This window comes from Sycon ciliatum, chromosome 8 (assembly GCF_964019385.1).
Source record: "Sycon ciliatum chromosome 8, ocSycCili1.1, whole genome shotgun sequence".
NCBI classification, from domain to species: Eukaryota; Metazoa; Porifera; class Calcarea; order Leucosolenida; family Sycettidae; genus Sycon; species Sycon ciliatum.
Genome location: NC_088650.1, coordinates 10,494,015 through 10,513,070, shown reverse-complemented (window position 1 = coordinate 10,513,070; position 19,056 = coordinate 10,494,015). Strand labels below are relative to the sequence as shown.

General features: G+C 47.3%; 1 protein-coding gene across 1 annotated transcript in view; it reads right to left on the bottom strand.

Moving 5' to 3' along the window:
- LOC135823349 (uncharacterized) overlaps positions 1-19,056 on the bottom strand; it is a 20,839-nt gene extending 1,783 nt beyond the window's left edge. Inside the window, exons 1-16 of the mRNA XM_065336202.1 lie at positions 18,754-19,056; positions 15,410-16,269; positions 14,724-14,826; positions 13,545-13,717; positions 12,531-12,694; positions 12,106-12,307; positions 8,194-8,344; positions 7,476-7,565; positions 6,743-6,797; positions 5,940-6,085; positions 5,311-5,441; positions 4,358-4,534; positions 3,149-3,237; positions 1,960-2,072; positions 976-1,183; positions 21-177 (exon numbers count right to left, since the gene is read on the bottom strand). Of these exons, the coding sequence (XP_065192274.1) occupies positions 21-177; positions 976-1,183; positions 1,960-2,072; positions 3,149-3,237; positions 4,358-4,534; positions 5,311-5,441; positions 5,940-6,085; positions 6,743-6,797; positions 7,476-7,565; positions 8,194-8,344; positions 12,106-12,307; positions 12,531-12,694; positions 13,545-13,717; positions 14,724-14,826; positions 15,410-16,269; positions 18,754-18,835 (2,901 nt within the window). The 5' untranslated portion in view covers positions 18,836-19,056. The remainder of the gene's footprint in view (positions 1-20; positions 178-975; positions 1,184-1,959; positions 2,073-3,148; positions 3,238-4,357; positions 4,535-5,310; positions 5,442-5,939; positions 6,086-6,742; positions 6,798-7,475; positions 7,566-8,193; positions 8,345-12,105; positions 12,308-12,530; positions 12,695-13,544; positions 13,718-14,723; positions 14,827-15,409; positions 16,270-18,753) is intronic.

The window sequence follows — 19,056 nt, the reverse complement described above, 5'->3', positions numbered from 1 at the left end:
AAACACAGCAGCTCACTTACCATACTGCCAGCTGTTCCTCCTCGGTTTCTACGTGTCCGCGGTGCCTCCACACACGGCACAACGAGACGAGGATCCCGGCGAAGGGCAGTGACAGCGTCCGCCCCTGTCAGACGGCTTTCGGGATCGCTGGTCCAGCAGGAGTTGATGAACACCCTCCTGCAGGATGAAGGCCAAAGGCAACAAACCAGTTCTTTGCTACGCCATATGATGGTTGAAAGTGTGTGCAGACCTGGGTGCCTATAGTCCGGTAATGGCACCTAGGAATAACACATGGCTGCAGCCTTTTCGTGCGGCAGCATGTCCCCGGTATACTCGGCCGGTACAGGCAGCTGTAGTACACTTATGAGTGTGACTGTACACAGTTCATGACCTTAATGAAGGCAGTGGTATGATTATCATACTGTACACGGTGGAGCAGTGGTATGATTATCATACTGTACACGGTGGAGCAGTGGTATGATTATCATACTGTACACGGTGGAGCAGTGGTATGATTATCATACTGTACACGGTGGAGCAGTGGTATGATTATCATACTGTACACGGTGGAGCAGTGGTATGATTATCATACTGTACACGGTGGAATGCCTCGTGAAACCAATGGGCGAGCAGATATGCAAAGCCCCCAATACTGGCGACCTGAACAGCCACACCAATGCACCTGCCTGTGGTGGACAGCTACACAGCCAGAGATGGCAGTGAACAACAAGAGTGGATACCCGGGTATTTTAGAAATGCATGATCCGTACATGTGGTGGAGTGAATCATTTGCCAGTAACTTCTAGATTTGGCCTGGTACCATAACTCAGATGGTTATAGCGTTGCTCACGACAACCAATGTCCCATTCTGCATATATTTTGCTTTTCCGGCACTTCATTTCCAAATAGACCAACTGTTTTAGTCCAGACAGACTAATGGAATTTTCTGATGTATATTGTGTGCATTTTGCTTACAGATTCTGCGGACAGTGTGGCGGTAGCAGAGCCGTGCCACCCTCGCGTACGTGCTCGATCACCTCGCCGTTTACCATACCCGGGAAGGGCATCTCACCGAACGTGATCACCTCCCAGACAACCACACCGAAGCTCCACATGTCCGAGGGCAGAGTGAAGCGGCCGTCGAAGAGGCTCTCCCGCGCCATCCACCGTACAGGTAATGGAGCTACAGCAAACAGGACACGGGAGATAGCACATAATTACACTTGTATACAGCGCTTGAAAGTTCTACGACAGCCAGCCCGGAGTCATGGCAACGCTAACTTTTGGATCCACTCAGATCCAGTTCTTGTACGGATCCATGCACGTTTGGGTGCATAGCACCACATCCACCGGTATAGTGACTGAACTGGACCCTCCCGGTCAGGGACCCACTCCTGGTACAGAAATACAACCAACGTGCCCGCGACACAAGGGGTCCACCCCACAACATCCAATACTTTCCCATGGGCAGACTGGATCCAAAATGTCGGCATTTTGTCGTTAGATTTTGACCTCTGACGACTTCTGACATCATCGCTCTCAAGTCCTATAGCAGGGGCGTAGCAGCCGCTCCGGCCGGACCACCGCCAACGGCGGTGCTACGCGCCTGTATAGTGCTAATCAACGAAATCTGATCGACTGAGTCGGTACTACATCGAACACTGCACAGACCCAGATCTGTGAACACAAGACGGTTCACTGGTGTAGAGTTCCAACGTATTCATGACATTGGATTTCATTGAACAGCACCGTGGGTGAAGTGTTTTTTTTTTTGCGACACTGCACTGCTTAGCCGGGAAACCTCTGATCCGCAAATTAAGGTCATGGCAAAAACTGTACCCTATATAGTAAATGTATAGTGTAACTTAGTGTTAGCAAACTTCCCTTCTGGGAAAGGTCCCCGATTGGCCGTAACCCTAGTAACAGTCACCTGACGTGTAATAAATCAGCACACTTTACCTTCTGCTTTCACTCTGTAGTAGTCGTTTGTGTACATGTCACGCGCCATTCCAAAGTCGCCAATCTTCACCGTGTAGTTTATGGTCACCATGCAGTTACGCGCTGCAATGTCACTGCAAGCAACACATGAAGGCACACAAGCATAGGTTGACAGCTCAATGTTGCGAAGCATGATCTGGACTTTCAAGGTGGAGCACCGAGGATGCGTAATTACATATATGGTGTACTAGCTGTGCTAGTACTTGTTAGCAACAATTCGAACTAGCGCACACACTGCACTGCATTGCTTTGTACTGCATTCAAGACTGACGTCATGCGCTTTGTTTTGTTGCGTAATCACAAATGGCACCAGCCCATTTTGCGGAAAAGAAAAACAAATCTTGCTTGCCCTGGTGTGCTCTTCCAGACAACGGATCGTGCTTCAGCAGCGTTTCTTTTTCCACCATCCCTCCCTATCCAACTTATTCACACCATCATAATTATCGTACCCACTAATCGGGTCCACTCTCACAACTGGTGTTATCTAGCTATTTGCTGCGGCTCTGCCTTGCGCTATATTACATCCATTTAGCATTGCAGCTCTACGTTGTGCTAACAGCAGCTCTACTTTGAGCTAACAGCAGCTCTACTTTGAGCTAACCGCAGCTCTACTTTGAGCTAACAGCAGCTCTACTTTGAGCTAACCGCAGCTCTACTTTGAGCTAACAGCAGCTCTATCTTGAGCTAACAGCAGCTCTACTTTGAGCTAACAGCAGCTCTACTTTGAGCTAACAGCAGCTCTACTTTGAGCTAACAGCAGCTCTACTTTGAGCTAACCGCAGCTCTACTTTGAGCTAACAGCAGCTCTGCTCTGAGCTAACAGCAGCTCTGCTCTGAGCTAACACCAGCTCTACTTTGAGCTTCAAACCAATTGTTTCGAAACCAGCACTCCTCAATCCAAAGATGCCTCTTTGTTGACTTGTTTGTGTGAGGGATGGGGCTAATCAGAAAAACATGTTGCTGAATGATGTGCAGAAAGGAGGACAAAATGTTACGAGTTATGACTAACTGTCTACCAACGTAACCAGATCTTATTCCTTTTCACCATAATTTAATTGGCTCACCATCCGAGTGAAATGATGTGCAGGGCTGGAATTTTTGGTTCCATTCAACACTCAGAAATGAAATCCATCCCATCGATACGACTTACCGATGCACGAAGCGTAGTTCTGCCAGATAGGCCATGCCGTTAGCGATTTGTGTTACCATCGACGTCAGCCTTTCGCTATGCAGCTCACTCTAAACACGGCAGAAGTGGAGGAAAGCAGCAAGTTTTCGGGTTTCTTTTCAAAAACCAAGCAACACATGCAAAAACAAGAAACTCACTGCATCTTTTCAATCTTCCAGCATGCAGGTATGCAACAGAGATGAGCCCATACAGAAGGTACATGTACTGTACTCCGAAGTAAGTGTACACATTTTCAGCGCGCTTACGTTTCGACCTCCCAGGGCTAAAACACGCTTCGGGCACATTAAAATCTCAGCCTCTACTACTGCTGCCTGCATATACTGTCACACTGAACCGTGCAAAGCAGAGTTTCGGCCGCAACAAATTTTAGGCCAAAAAAGCCGAAAATAGATGTGCGCCGAATATTTGTTGATTTACAGTATACTCGGTGGAGAGCCACGGATAAATTTATAGTAAAGAAAAAAAGACCAAGAAACTACAAGGTACTGTATAACAGGAAATTTTCGGACGGAAATATTTTCGGACAAAGCCACAATTCGACCTTTCATACGGATTTTATTTTCGTACAGTGCTGCATGCAAAAAGCACGTGTTCGCAAGCAGTGCGCATGTACAGTGTACATAGTTTCACATGAACAAATTTTAGTACGGAATTTATTTTAGTGCAAAAGAGGCCGGGTACGAAATCGTACGAAAATAAATTCCGTCCGAAAATTTCCTGCTATACAGTACGCTATAATGTTATACCGTATTTCCCCAATTATAAGTCGCACATTCTTACACTAAGATTCAGGGTAAAAAAAAGGGGTGCGACTTACAATCGAGCATGACTTACTTCTGAAGTGAATATATCGCAACAATATTGCTCAAACCTGAAATTGGGGGTGCGACTTCTAATCGGGGAAATACAGTAATGTTATCGCCTGAGCTGATTGTTTAGCAACTGGTGGTGTTAGTGGACATTATAGCGTAGCTTGTAGTTTTTTGGTCCTTTTTTCTTTGCTATAAATTACAGTATACTAATCAAGCTTTGAAAATAGTTTGATATCACGTTTTATATAATTCATGTTAGCCTGGGATACGCTGTGGAATACTAAGTGTATCAATATCCTCGAAAAGTTACCCCAACATCATCATAAACAAGTTAATTGTAACTGGGTAATTCCCTTACCGGGTCTCCGCTACCACACAGATGCCGATAGGACAGAAGATAACCCTTGAGGTCACCGTGCATCATCAACTCCATCACAACGTAGAACGGCTCGTCTTTGGTGCAGAAGCCCAGCAGCTTGACAATGTTCTCATGATCGAAGGTCGTCATCAGCTGTCCCTCTGCCAGGAACTGACTCTGTAAAGGAGAGAAATGAGCAATCGTTGCAAGAGAAATATCTCAAGTTTTCAACAAAGGCAAGGTGCTCAACACCATTGAGCAAACAGGCAGAAGCTACCTTGCTCAAAGGAACTTGCGCATGAACAGCACGAGTGCACGGTGGTGCAAACCCGCACCGTTTTTCTGCGAAAGCACTGGACGTACTACTCCACCGCAAGGACCCCGATGCTGCCCGGTAGTAAGGGTATGCTGCTGAAGGTACCCCCGCCAGTCCATGTTACAACAGCTCAAGGTTCAGCGAAGTAAGGCCTAATTTACACCACACTTTGCCAGCTATCACTTGTCACAGTCGTATGTGGAAAGGCAGCAAGGGAAAAGAAGAAAGGCCTCCTCCGCTATGTCTGGTCAGTGCCCGCTACAGAAAGAAAAAGTGTTCGTTTTGAGCTCATTCGTACAAGGATATAGCGTGCCGATAGCAAGCTACCCTATGAAAAGATTGCTTGGTCTACTCACGATAAGCGCGGCACTTCAGCAATCAGAGCAGCATGTCCTCAGTGTGCATATGTGTGCAGTACCCTTGGTTGGTTTAGCTACACATGCACGGCCGCCTCCACTGCTTCGGATGCTATCGCTGTGCGTATCCCTGTGCTTTTTCGCCGGAGTTTGCACCATGATGGTTTGTGGCTATTATTCTCATAAAAAGTACATTATCTGTGAACCACATACTCGTGTTTAAAAGTCACTCAATCTTGTACCAAGGATGGAGTGTGCATACTATCGAGCACAGACAGTACCTTCTCCTCGTTGTTGGCGCCATCGTGAAGTGTCTTGACCGCCACTCCAGTGCAGGTCATATTGACAGTACTGGACGTGGAGTTACCTCGGTCCGGGATCAACTCTCCACCGTACACTGCTCCGAACGCACCTGCAGCGTGCGAGGGGTAGAGCATGTGTCAGGTGGTGAATGGTAAACAGGGGTGTGGCTGGTCCCCGTGTAGGGGAGGGGGGGGGGGTGAACAGCCGCATATGTGTAGGTTGGCATGTGATTATAAAGGTCATTATGTGCATACTGGACCTAGGTCCACATTTCTAGGGTGTGCACGTGCCAAATGACCTGAAATGATGCTTGCAATTGGCTTCGATTTTTTTCCCCAGGGAGGACCCTGCACCCCTTTCCACGGCCACCCAATCTCTGAAGTCAGTGCAATGGGCCTCTGTGTGTGTGTGTGTGTGTGTATGTGTGCGTGGGTACGTGCGTGCATGCGTGTGTGCATGTGTGCAGTGCGCGGGAACCCTTTAAAAATAGCTGGCAATAGGAACCGTCTTGCAAGCACGCACATTTGATACACCTGTACCCAGGCACAAATTGACTACCAAACCATCCCGATTCAGACTCATTCAGACCGCCGTGGCTAAAGCTCACCTTCGCCCAGACGCCGGTTGATGATGATGCTGGACCTGGGCAGCTCCCACTTGCTGAGTGCCTGCGTCTTCTCCATCAGATCAGTGCTGTCCATGTCTAGACCATACTGAGCTGCCCGCTTGATCACCTTGATCTTTTTCTTGTACCTGGTGAACGTGGCAACATATCAGAGTCGTATTATTTCGACTTCTTAGCTTCCTGTATTTAGTACAGTAGCAAAATTCTGCTGCAATCTACAATCATGACATGCACGTCATGGAAATCACCTGCTTCGAAATGATGAACTACGTATATAATAGCCGGCCAAAAACCGTTCCACTTCAAGCGTAGGAGTTAACATGCCGTAAACATTTGCCACCAAGACTATCCACGATGACACGCATAAGATATACATTGGGGGGAGCACTATTATGGTAGCATATCCTTTTCCCTTAATGATCGCCGCACGTCACTATTTTTTAAATTTTTCATATAGACAATACTGTCACAATAGTCCTCTCCTCCGGGGACGTCAAAAGACTGACCATTATTGAGTTAAGATGGATGGTAAGAGTCAACCGTGGCAGAACGGAGACGCTTGCAATTTTGCCGTATTTTCTCTTACCCATTCCCCTATACTGGTCATCAATCCTGCCATGAGATATTGTTTAAGTACACACAATTAACCTGGCATGGCTACGCATGCACCACGTGCACATGGGAGATTGGACTTCGACGGTGCAATATTATCATTACTCAGCACCCTCCAAGTGAGCTTTGGCACCACAAGTGCAACACCACTGTCTGTACATGCATGTGCTCACCATCTTTGCCAAACTACAGCCACGACCGCGAATATCAGAAGCAACAGGCCAATACCTACAGACAGCAAAAAAAAACAACAACAGGACAACACAAGTAGCAGGCCATGTGTCAGGCATATTTCACCGTTCAAAAACATTCTTGGCAAGTGAATGTATGGCACTCTGGTAGAGGACCTTACAGTAAAACTTGCCTAATCCAAGCAGGTTGGGACCAAGTCCTGCCAGTCACTATGAATTGCCCGCAACTCAGAATAAACTGACTCGTACATACTTCAAGTACTCTAATACTGCACGCAAGTAAAATAGTTTTTGGCGCCGTTTTTCATTGAAAAGCCAATATTTGTGACTATAATTAAACAATGTATGGTCAGAAAGATGCCCAGTAGGTGGATGTGCCGTGACTAAGTGGCGTCAGGTTTAAAGGGAATTTTACTGTGCTATGTATGGTTGGGCACTGAAGAACAACACAGGTTAGGATTTCACCGAGCACAGCACACCGGTATATACACACAGTGCAGGACTCAACTGCACATAAACTAAGGGAGCGGTCTAGGCTACAATGCTAATTCTCCCTCCCCCCCCCCCCCCCCCCCGTTCTTTGGCAGGTGACAGTGCTATAATACTCAGCTACATAGAGAGCTGCATGCGGGGTCTTCAAATCGAATCAACATTGTGGGATAGCGGCTTTCTTTGCTCACTTTTAAAACATAATGGTCTGTGTGGTAGAACTTACTGAATCCGATGATAAAGCCTAGAGCCTGGGAGCAGCCTCCGAGGTTCTCCACCAGCGACTCAGACAAATAGGTGCATTCAGAATCCGTTTCTGAGAGAAATACATGTACACAGGTCAGAACACACACGGAAGACATTTCGTGATGATGATTAGCAAGTATCCAGAACAGAAGGAAGCATACAAAGTCTGTAGAAGTTGCTGTAATGCTGAACAAGCAAGTATACCTATCCAAAAGAAAAAGGATCAAGGAACTACAAGTTACGCTATAATGTCCACTAACACTACTGCCGGTCAGTGTCGTGCAGCAACGTCAGTACCGTCGGTCAGTGTCGTGCAATGTTATCACATGAGCTGATTGTTTAGCAACTGGTGGTGTTAGTGGACATTATTTTTGAATTTTTGAAATTTTTGCTATGCTGTGACGTAGCACTTTCAAGCCCTACTGCAAGTACACCAAAGACATTTGCATCTTTCAAGTCTCTTTCAGAGGCACTATCGCCCGACGCCTCGGAGCTCATTCCACGCGGGAGAAAACCAATTTTGGCCGCATTGAATTTTCGGCCTGTACTGCTGCTGCCTGTATACTATGCCATACTAAAACTCGCAAACTAAAATTTCAGCCGCGACAGATTTTAGGCCTAGAAGGCCCAGGCCGAAAATAGCCGAAAATAAATGTGCCGAATATTTGTTCATTTTTATGCAGTATATAAAATCTTACCCGGTATGGTATCACTTGGTATGCTGTTGGGGCAGCACTGTCCCCAGGTCAGCCTCTCCGGCAGATACGTGTGGATGCGATACTCGGGGTCCAGCGTTGCTATCAGCAGATCCGACCCATTGGCCGTTCGCTGCCGGATTGTTGCATTGACCTGCGAGGTCGCCAAAACATACGGACCAAGGTGAAAGTCACAAGTGCTCGAGTTCAGTTTATCACCTCACAAGGTTTGAGCATGTGATAATGCTACAAAACTACTCACAATCAGAATTCTGTTTGAAGTAAGTGATTTCTATATTACAGCGCGATCAGACTTCCTTCAGGCCAGCACTCTATCCTGTAGAGAGAACTGAGTGCCATTCTACAGGTCGCCACTCATATGTCAGAGAACAGACTACCAGTATCCTCGCCTAGTGAAGTGTATACGATGACCAAATCCTCACAAGAGCTGTGGTCTCTTAAACACCAAAGGCCGATTCATACTTCATGTCGCGTACGGGAAAGCCATCGCGCGACCGTCACACGACGGCTTTCCCGTACGCGAAATAGTTGAGCTCAAATCAAATTTTTCCCGTACGCAAAATGAAGTATGCATCGGCCTTGGTGGTAGTCTGGGTTCAGAGGGTCAAAAAACAAAGTTTCGATTTTCTGTATTTTTTCACTGGCAGCGTCTTGTGTATGGTCCAAAGGGTTTATCCTGAAAATTTGAGCGTAATCGGGTGCTTCCTTCCGGAGATATAGTCGCGCAAAGTCTGCACAATTGTTTTTGAAATACTGAAATATCAGCAAATTTCTACAAAATTTAGGTTTGCACACTATTCCGATTTTTACCGTCAATCTTTGAGCGATTTCATTAAAATTTTCTGGAGCGACTCCTAGTACTCCTCTGCGCTGCAGACTGACAGCCGCGCACGATGTTTGTCACCATGGCAACCAAGATAACTTTTGCACATGCGCAAATTCAAAAAAATTCAAATTTCGACTCTCATGATCTCAGCTGATCGCTCTGCTGTTGAAACTTTTGGAGTAATTGTTTCTTGGAGCTAACCCCTTCGTTGGCTACTATGGGGAAGTCTGGAGCCAAGGGAAAGCCCGGACGATCTAAGAAAAGGAAAAGAACGTTCTATGGAGTGTCTCAGGCGCCGAAGTCTCCCTCTGGTGAAATTTCGCCTGCAGAACAAATTCCTGACTTGCCACTGTCTGATGACGACCTTGACGTGTCAGCTGAAGCCACGTCTTCAAGCAGCGATAGTGATGGAAGTGGCGGTGAAGTCGACAGCAGTTCCTCCGACAGTGACTCGGATGAAGAGTGTGAGGAAGGGGCGCATGGATTTCGCCTGATTGATCTCGAGTGCCTTCAGCAGCTTTTGTCAGTTGCAGTTTGTTGCGGTGGCTGTAATGGCGCAGTCACGATCAGCGAATCGCAACGGGGAGGCCTTGCATCATGCCTGGAGCTTTCCTGTGTTAACTGCGGCGACATAGCAAGCGAATTTATGTCCAAGAAGTTCAATCGGGTCTGGGAGGTGAACAGACGAGCAGTATTCGGAATGCGACTGATTGGCCGTGGACGTCAATCAATGGTACAGCTGGCGGGTGCACTAAATATGCCATCACCTATGAGTCGGTCGACATTTTACAGACATGCTAAAGGCCTGCATTCCGCGTCCAAGAGCGTCGCTGAGCGTAGCATGACTGAGGCAGCTGAGAAAGCAGTGTCCGCAGCAGATGGGGGTAGCGATATCGCTGCTTCCTATGACGGTACCTGGATGCGCCGAGGATTCGCATCGCTCTTCGGAGCCTTCACTATAATTGCATATGATGTCGGCAAAGTGGTAGACTGCGAAGTGCTTTCAAAGTTTTGCCACAAGTGCACGCACTTGGCGTCAAGAAAAGAGAAGGGAGAGCTAACCAAAGATGACTATGATCGACAGATTGCCGAACACGATTGCTCAGTCAACACCACTGTATCAGCTCCTGCCATGGAGAGTGCAGCCGCCAAGACTCTGTGGGCCAGGTCCTTTGAGAGCCGCAAGCTGAGGTACACCACCTACATTGGTGATGGAGATACCAAGAGTTTAAGGCTGTGCGTGACGCTTGTCCGTATGGGCCCGAGGTGCCTGTAGTCAAGGAGGAATGTGTCGGCCACGTTCAAAAACGCATCGGTACCAGCCTAAGAAAGCTGAAGAAAAACCTTGCGGGCAAGAAGCTTGCTGATGGGCGCACTATAGGCGGACGTGGTCGCCTCACGGATGCCATGATCGACAAGCTGCAAGCCTACTATGGCATGGCTGTGCGGAACAACAGCGGAGACTTGCAAGCCATGGCCAGGGCCATATGGGCATCCCTCATGCATCGTGCATCCAGCGACAGTAAACCTCAGCACCAGTATTGTCCGCCTGGAATTAACAGCTGGTGAAGATGGTAGCAGCAACAGGCAGGTGGTGATGTCTACGCCCACCACAATATCCTGCCAGAGGCAGTATGGAAGGAACTGAAGCCGGTCTACATTCGGTTGTCCGACCGGAGTTTGCTCGAGCGCTGCCAGAAGGGTGCTACGCAGAATCGCAACGAAGCATTCAATGGACTCGTGTAGCAGTTGTGTCCAAAGACAGGCTTTGCATCCGCTCCCACTGTCCAGATGTGCGTCTACCTGGCCGTGGCCTGGTTCAATGATGGAGGTGTGGCAGTGAAACGCGTTCTGGACGAGATGGGCCTCCCTACTGGACACCATACGACACGTCTCATCAAGCTGCTAGACCGTGAGAGACAGGCACATGCTGCCAGAAAGAAGTCAGAAGAAGGGAAGAGGTCACGAAAGAAGCGAAGGAGGATCAGGAAGGGCATCCAGGATGAGCAGCAAGAGGAAGACGGTGTGACATATGAAGCTGGTGGCTTCGACTAAGTTCTAGTTGGACAGACATACCTCCATCTGTACTTGCACAGAGCACTTTTTTTCTCCATTTTCCACTGAGTCCCGTACCTCTTAGACAGCGTAGCAAAGAACCTGTAAGTCACAGACCCCATAAACCATACATTTTTGGAAACTGTGAGCATTTATCTAGGTGCTAAGTGTCATGGATTTTTATATTTGTCTAGTAGCTTTGAGTAAAGTGCTACTGATCGAGGACCTAAATTTTGCGCGATTGCATGATTTTTGTTTGACAGCTTCAGTACTTTGTTCTGAATATGATTTCAAAATTCCGCTCCACTTAGCACCTAGGTATATGTGAAGGAAATCCTGTGGAGCACTCAGTTTCTACCCAGCTTCTTTCTGCGTTTGCATATTGCGTCTAAGGTATTGGTGGTACGGCATAATCGCAGATTTGACTATTTTGTCTGCGGATTCCCATGTGTGAGCTTGATTTATACTTCATTGGACTTAGTGAAATACACTGGGTATGTGGGCAAAATTTGAGCAAAATTCATCAATTATTATGGAAGTTACGGCTGTTTTCATGCGGTCGGGCCGCGAACCCAGACTGCCACCTTCTACGGGTAGGAGGCCTAATGAGAAGCTACCTGCTACACAGTAAAATAATTTTTTTTAAATCAAGGTTCGCTTGACACTCGGTTGGAGGCCGAGTTTTCCGCATCCGCAGGAACGCCACCACCCTCTAGGATCAAGGCAGGAATGCCACCGCCCTCTAGGATCAAGGCAGGAATGCCACCACCCTCTAGGATCAAGGCGTAACTCCAGCTCCTAAGCGGTCGATCCACACAGTAGACTAGAATACAAGTAATTCCTGTAGTGTTCATTACGACCCGCTTTTGGCTTATCCACCACCACCCCCCCCCCCCCCTGCTTAGTTTCGTCTTGTATTTATAGTCACAGCCAATCAGCCCTTTTTCATGCCTGGAAATTGCTCTCATTTGCAACTCATGTGAAGTGCAAAACAAAACTGCACAAAAACATACCGGTCGATTAGGCTCACTGGCCCGAAAGTCACCAATGATACTGGAAAAGTTGCCGTACTCCATGATCTTCTCCACCTCCGCCTGGGCCTCGCGCACATTGGTGGTAAAGGTGCGGTTCAGTTTTCTGAAGTAGACGTGTCCAGACAGGCTCTCGAAGTCCACCTTGCCAACCAGGTAGATCAGCACCCACCGTATAGCCAGGCTGTAAGGAATACATGCACATTATACTGAAGATGCTTGCAAAGTACAATATTCGCGAAACTAGGCTAAGTGACCACGTTAAATACAATGGTTGCAGGTTTTTGAATTATTCATTTCCAGTTCTTCAGCTTTTCACCCGACCATTCATGTTACATCAGTTGTTGGCAGTGGCGCGACCATTCGGGAGAGAGTTAGGAGTAATGTGCCTGTAGGTGCGTACTTACAGCTTCTGTCCTTGGATATAGTTTAGCTTCCAGTCGGGACTCCGGTACGTGGTGTTGGAGTGTTTCAGTGTCTCCTGCAGCAACTGCAGAGCTTTGTAGTAGATGACGATGGAGTCGTGCATCAGACTGTCATAGGCGACGGGGATAGTTGGAAACGCGTAGCACTGGAGTGGGGTTGAACAGATAAGGACCACAGTCACAATCAACACCACCATAGAGAGGTCAGGAGTCAGGAGCAAGTCAGGAGAAGGGAATCATGCTGGACTGTGCAAAAAGCCAGGGCCGTGGATATAACATTAGTATCAGCTTTGCAAATTTGAAAAACACATTTTGCAAGACGTAGATCATATCTGGGCATAATTTATTGATACGCTGTTAGGCAGTGCGACCAATACAATACAATACAATACAATACAATACAATACAACACACAACTGCTTACAGTTACAGTGATTCCAAGAGAAAGGAAGGGATGGGAGACATGAGGTGGGCCAGGGCCAGGGATGCTGTCATTCACTGGCTTCAAAACATATTGGCGTGATTGCACATTCACTGCTGCCAGTGTGCTGTAGAAGTATCTGCTGGTCAAGAGTAGTGCTGAAAAGGGCGAAGGGCTGGACATAAGGGCACTTGGAGGGCATACTACGGAGAGTATGAATTCAGTTTCAGCACCATTCTCACAGCTGTCCTGTTTACCCTACACTCTCATACCTCGTTTACCCTGATGGTCTAGGACTGGGCACTGTCTGTAACTTTGGAATGTCCATAACTCTGAATCGCATACGTTTTGATGGGGAAATATGGGATAATATTATGATGTCACTATCTCCACCAAAAGTAACAAAGGAGTAGTAATACTAAGGTAATGAGATAATCAGATAGTGCAACAACAAGGTACAAAACTGACAAGGATATTGAGGCATAACTATTAACTTATAGGTCCTTTTCTCTTTACATATTACTATTGGCTCAACATCCGAGTTTTTTTTTACAATCGTGCAGTGTTGAACTCACGTGTGTCGCTGCAAGAGCGTTGAGTTGCTTGTAGCGGGTAACGGACATCTTGTAGTCATTTGTAATGTCCAGCACGGTGTCTTCGTCGGAACGGTACAGCTGCTGGCTCATGCTGAACGTATGGGCGGCCATGGACATCATCTGCTCCGACGTGCAGTTGTAGGTCACAGAGTCTGTGATGCGCGGAGGGTACAGAGGACAAGAAATAGCCGTATGACAGCATAGCACTGTTCAAACAACCCAAGCTGTAGCATGATCGGATTAAGCATCGTGGACCGGCATTCAAAGCAGAGTGGAACCTCTCTTCCCGACCACCTTGCTACTTCGAAGTACAGCCTGAGGCCAGGGAGAGTGCTAGTAATACTCAATTGCCTTACAGCTAGCTGTTTCGACCTTTTTACGTCTCCTCATGCAGCATAGCTCAGAGTCCGTGGCCGAACCGATCGTAAGAATGTCTAGTGAACAGCACGGCATTTTTAGGCCTGCAGCCCAAAGCCCAAAGCATCACAGTCAGAGTGCTCTAACTGCGAGAAACACTGTACAGCGAGCTTTGCACACGCCTGGAAATAGGATATTCTATGTATTGCACCGAGAGAGCCGTGTAATGTGTCATCAATGTGTCAATGTGTCATCACACATAGCCTATTCCCTCGATTTAGGCTAAGGCCTGTGGAGAATCCATAAAATTTATGGATTCTCCACAGGCCTTAGCCTAAATCGAGGGAATAGGCTATTTGTATTTAATACAAATACAAAATTCAACTGGGGCTCGGTAACGATAAGTTAGACTGTATTACTATATGAAACAGTCAGAGTATGCATCTAGCAACCCCCTTCTGGCAATGGTAGCAAATGAAATCCAACCTCATGAATAGAGGAGAGCCATGCTCACTACACACTACTACTCAGCCTAGTTGCAGTGTTAGTATTGAATAGCCTTGTGTTTCAGAAGCGCATACCGAATGTCCTTGTGTTTCAAAACCTTTATACTGCACTGCCTTGCATGTCAGAAGCTCCTACTGCACGTGTAGTGCTTGAAGAGCTCGTACAGCAAAGCCACATGCGTGTTGTGCTAGTACACACACTGCACAGCCTGTGGGCTACTAGTGCTAACATTGCATTGAGGAGATAGGTTTTCCTTAGCCACAGCCATACAATCACAGTGGTTATCAGGCTTACTGGCAACGAAGGACACGTTCTGTGTGAACCAAAACTCAGAGTACCACCCCGGCACGACGAAGGTGAGCTGTGTTTTCCCGGCGCAGCACGCGCTGCTGAAGCCCTGTGAGAAAGCACACAGGTAAACACGCAAAACGACTGAAGCACGGTCACATGGAGTAATGCACACGGAGACTGCCTTGATTTAGACTAGGGTCTGTGGAGAGTCCAGAATTACCAATACAGTAAGACCTGTGATTAACGACCACCCCTTCCTTGGGGCCAGAGCAAGCGGTCTTTAGTGGCTGGTGGTCCTTAGTTAGAGGTTTTCACCGTACAACCATGATATGAATGTGGGACCGTCCGCGCCTGGCGAAGTGGTCTGTAGTGCCAGGCTGGTCGCTAGTCACGGTGGTCTTTAGTTACAGGAAAATGCCACCTGCTCTGAAAGCGGACTGGCATTCGGTCATCACTGATGCCGCACACATACTGCAGTTTCAAAAAAACTACACTGTGTGCCGTGTTTAGTGATTGTCACAGCATTGTCTCTCTCCATGCTGTCTCTCTCCGTGCTGTCTCTCTCCTCTGTATCGAGCATGCGCATATATAGTACAGATGAGGGAGACAGTACGGAGAGAGACAATGCGGCGACAATCACTGCACACTACACCATGTGCCTGGACGTCTGAATGTCGAGTGTGTCTCACCTTATGATATGCCGAGCAGGCAATTTTCTGCGCAAGTGGCTCAAACATCATGAGAATCACAACTCTTGTTCTGGCACGGCGGATGTTGCTCCACACAATGTCCACGTCAAAGTCATTGGTCACAGATTCCAATGCCTTGATCTCGATCTTGTCAGCTTCCCTGATAGCGTGTGATTGAAAGGCGTCCAGGACCACCTGGAAATCTTCGCTGTTCTCCGATATCACAGACACCGATTTCCAGCCAAGATTCTGCATCATTTCTATCCAGGCGTTGGTGTATATTTCAGACGTGGCCGCAATGCGGTGAAACGAGGCGTAGTCAACGCGCCTGTTGAGCCTGGAAGACTCCACACTATACGCCACGTCGGCCATGCTCAGGTACGGAGCAAAGTTGTTGAGCAGCTCGCTTGCCGCGCTGCAGGCCGGCCCCACGATGCCCGTGCCAATGTTGTTGACGAGCAGATCGGCGACTGTGCGTGTGGTGCGCAGGGTGTCACAGTCCGTCTGCCACAAATTGATCGCGAGCTTCAAATCGTCCGACCCGTAGCTGTTCAGGTGGAACAGAGTGATATACGTGGCCCACAGCATCTGCTGACCGACCGGAAACTGCGCTGGGTTGCCCAACGGAAGCAAGGCGTGAAGCAATGCCGTGAACGTTCGCGTCGTCGGATTGGGCAACCAGGGTGGGCTCTGCACGCGATTTGACGTACGCAGACAGCTGCAGAACATCTTTGAAACGTTGGGCGAGATCGTGTCATAGTCGCTGATGTTGGCCACAAGGTCTCTGCATTCGCCACGGAAAGTCGCATCATCGACCAAAGTGCCGGTTTCATTGTAAAGGGTTGTACTTGGTGTTTGGCCTACATAGAGACAATGAGACACAGCACAGGATGGCCATCAATATGGAGTGTACCACATGTAACACCATTTCAAACACTACATAACTGAACTACAGTAGAGCTCTGACAAGACTTACCCCTATGAGCAGCAGAAAAGTGCAATTAGTGTCTGAGATACTCGATATCCCAGTATGGATCAAAACACCAGTGCTCCGAATAATGTCCGTACTAAGCGAGAGTATGTCCTATCAGAGTAACAGGTTATGTAGTAAGTGAGTTTCCAGGGGTGTCGGAACGTAATCTAGGGTGCTACGGTCAGCCATCCGAGCTACAGTTTAGTTGTTGGGAGGGGGGGGGGGGGTGGCTCCGCTGAAAAATTTCGCAACTCCGAGTCCAAATCAGTTCTTTTGATTGATTCGTGGGGTACCTGGGGGCAAAAAATGTGGTGCGGTCAATACCGTAGTGACCGCACCGTGTCCATGGCTTCACCATACTGCCTTAGAGCCCTGGCCGTGGCTGGTCTGTGCACTGAGCAGGTTACACGGCTGTCGCTACTCAGCGATCAGCAAGCTGCACCGAGACTTGCATGATAAGCAAAATGAGACATACAACATTCCGCTACTCCTCTTCTCCATGCGCTCCTCAGCCAGACTAGCTACTCACGGTAGCCATTACACACTACAAATTACAACAACGAAAGGTTCTTTACAACAACGAAGGGTTCTTTACAACAACGAAGGGTTCTTTACAACAACAAAGGGTTCTTTAAAACAAAAGAAGGGTTCTTTACAACAAAAGAAGGGTTCTTTACAACAAAAGAAGGGTTCTTTACAACAAAAGAAGTCAGACGTATTTTAAGGTATTTTGCAGATGTAATAATATTATGTAGAAAAATGTTTGGTGGAAACATTCTTTCCCAAAGCACTGCAAATAGACTGAACTAATTCTGCTTTTTGGCAATATAGTTACAGTGTCGGACACGGATAAAAGAATCATGCCATGCAGGCTTCAAACCGCAGTCTTATAACAAAACTACTGCCAGAAACCAAACAGCAGGACCTCGCGCCATATGGCGAAATCAGTAGCAAAGGTGCACATAACAGTTATAGATAAGAACCATATCGCAAAACATTATTCCAGACGAGTATCAAACATATCGCAGAACATTATTCCAGACGAGTATCAAACATATCGCTAGGTCACATTCGGTCACTGCCACTTTCCCAATTCCTATGTGTAGATCTCGCACCTATTTAACCACCTTGTCACACAATGTGTATGCACTGTTATGTAAGAGCATACCAATGTGAGAAGCTAGGAAGCGTAATAACAATAATAATAGTAATATCTTAATGAAGTTGATTGTTCCAACTAGGAACACACGCTTCTTGGCATGCCTCATACACAAGGGTTTAAAAAAAAATAGGTGTGAGAATATGTGGGCCACAGCCAGCTAAAACATGGCTTTGGGTGAAAGAAATGTATCCCAGAAAAAAGTCACTTTGCTCGCCAGCTGCTTGGACTAGACCGCCAAATACGTGTGAGAACGAAGTTCGACAAGATGCTCACGCCACTGGTTGATGAATGAAGCCAGCGTGAGCGTGCTCGGCAGAAACAATCCTTCATACCGTCATGTCTCAAATAAATTACGAAACCCGAAGACATGTTTTAGCTGACTGCGACCCGTGTGCATGTAGGACTTTGTAAGGTGACAGTGACTGAATGTGATCTCGAGATGTTTTGATTTTCCCATAGTCACCTACATCTTTGCTGCTGTGTTTGCCTCATGGCGAGAAATCCTGGCATTTTTGGTGGTAGGCTTTCGTTATAATACTGCTCTTTTGTTGCCTTGTATCATTCTTTCACTCGTACCTGACCATGGCAATATTGCCGAGACGTTGTACAGTAAGAATTAGTCATTTGTCATGTTGTCAATGATGTTTATAGTCATTTGTAGTGCTTTGGGAATGGGTGAGTCCACCCAAATACATTCTACAGCAAAAGAAGGATCTAAGAAAATGAGAGACTGCTTCATGTACAATGGTGTACTCTTTTTGGTGTCTTCACCTGAAGTTCCGAACTCAGTCTTAACTACAAGGTACGCAAGAACCAGTGATGAATGGGAAATTCTAGCTTCAGCTTCACCAGTACAATTGCACTGACGTCATCCCGTGTGGCCTACATCTCGTCCATGCTCTGTCCCATGGCCAGCATTACCAACACCCCCGCAGCCCTTGCAGATCATGCACGGACGAACATAATTATGGCATGCCCCGCTGGTGATTGGATCATGGATTTTACCAGGGACCAAGCCGTCCTCAGCAACATGCGAGTATCGTAACGCACGACGCAATCATTTAGCGGCACAATTCGATACTGTTAGGAATCGGAGAGTGCTTCTCCAGCGAGAACTGAGACAGTGTTGCATTATGCATTGAGAGAAATGAAGGAAAGCAACATTGAAAAATACTGAGAAATCAAGGGTTGTATAGAAGGAACACTCACCGCTCGCGTCCGCAATCAGTAAAGCCACAAAGAAGGACGCCAGGATCCAGCTGACAGGGTGTATCCCTGTTGAAGTCGACATTGCTATGCTATGCACCTAGCTTGAAGGCTTCGCTTGACGAATCACCAAGACCATTCCATTCTTGTGTGCTCCATAACCAAAATACCAGCGTTGCAAGTGTGAAGTTGTACTTGGAGAAAACGTTTCAAGACTTTTACTTTCTAGTTTACATGGTTTACCCCACTCAAGATAATCAAGCATATGCATACTCATTTAGACCACGATCCAGGCCCAGGGTCAGG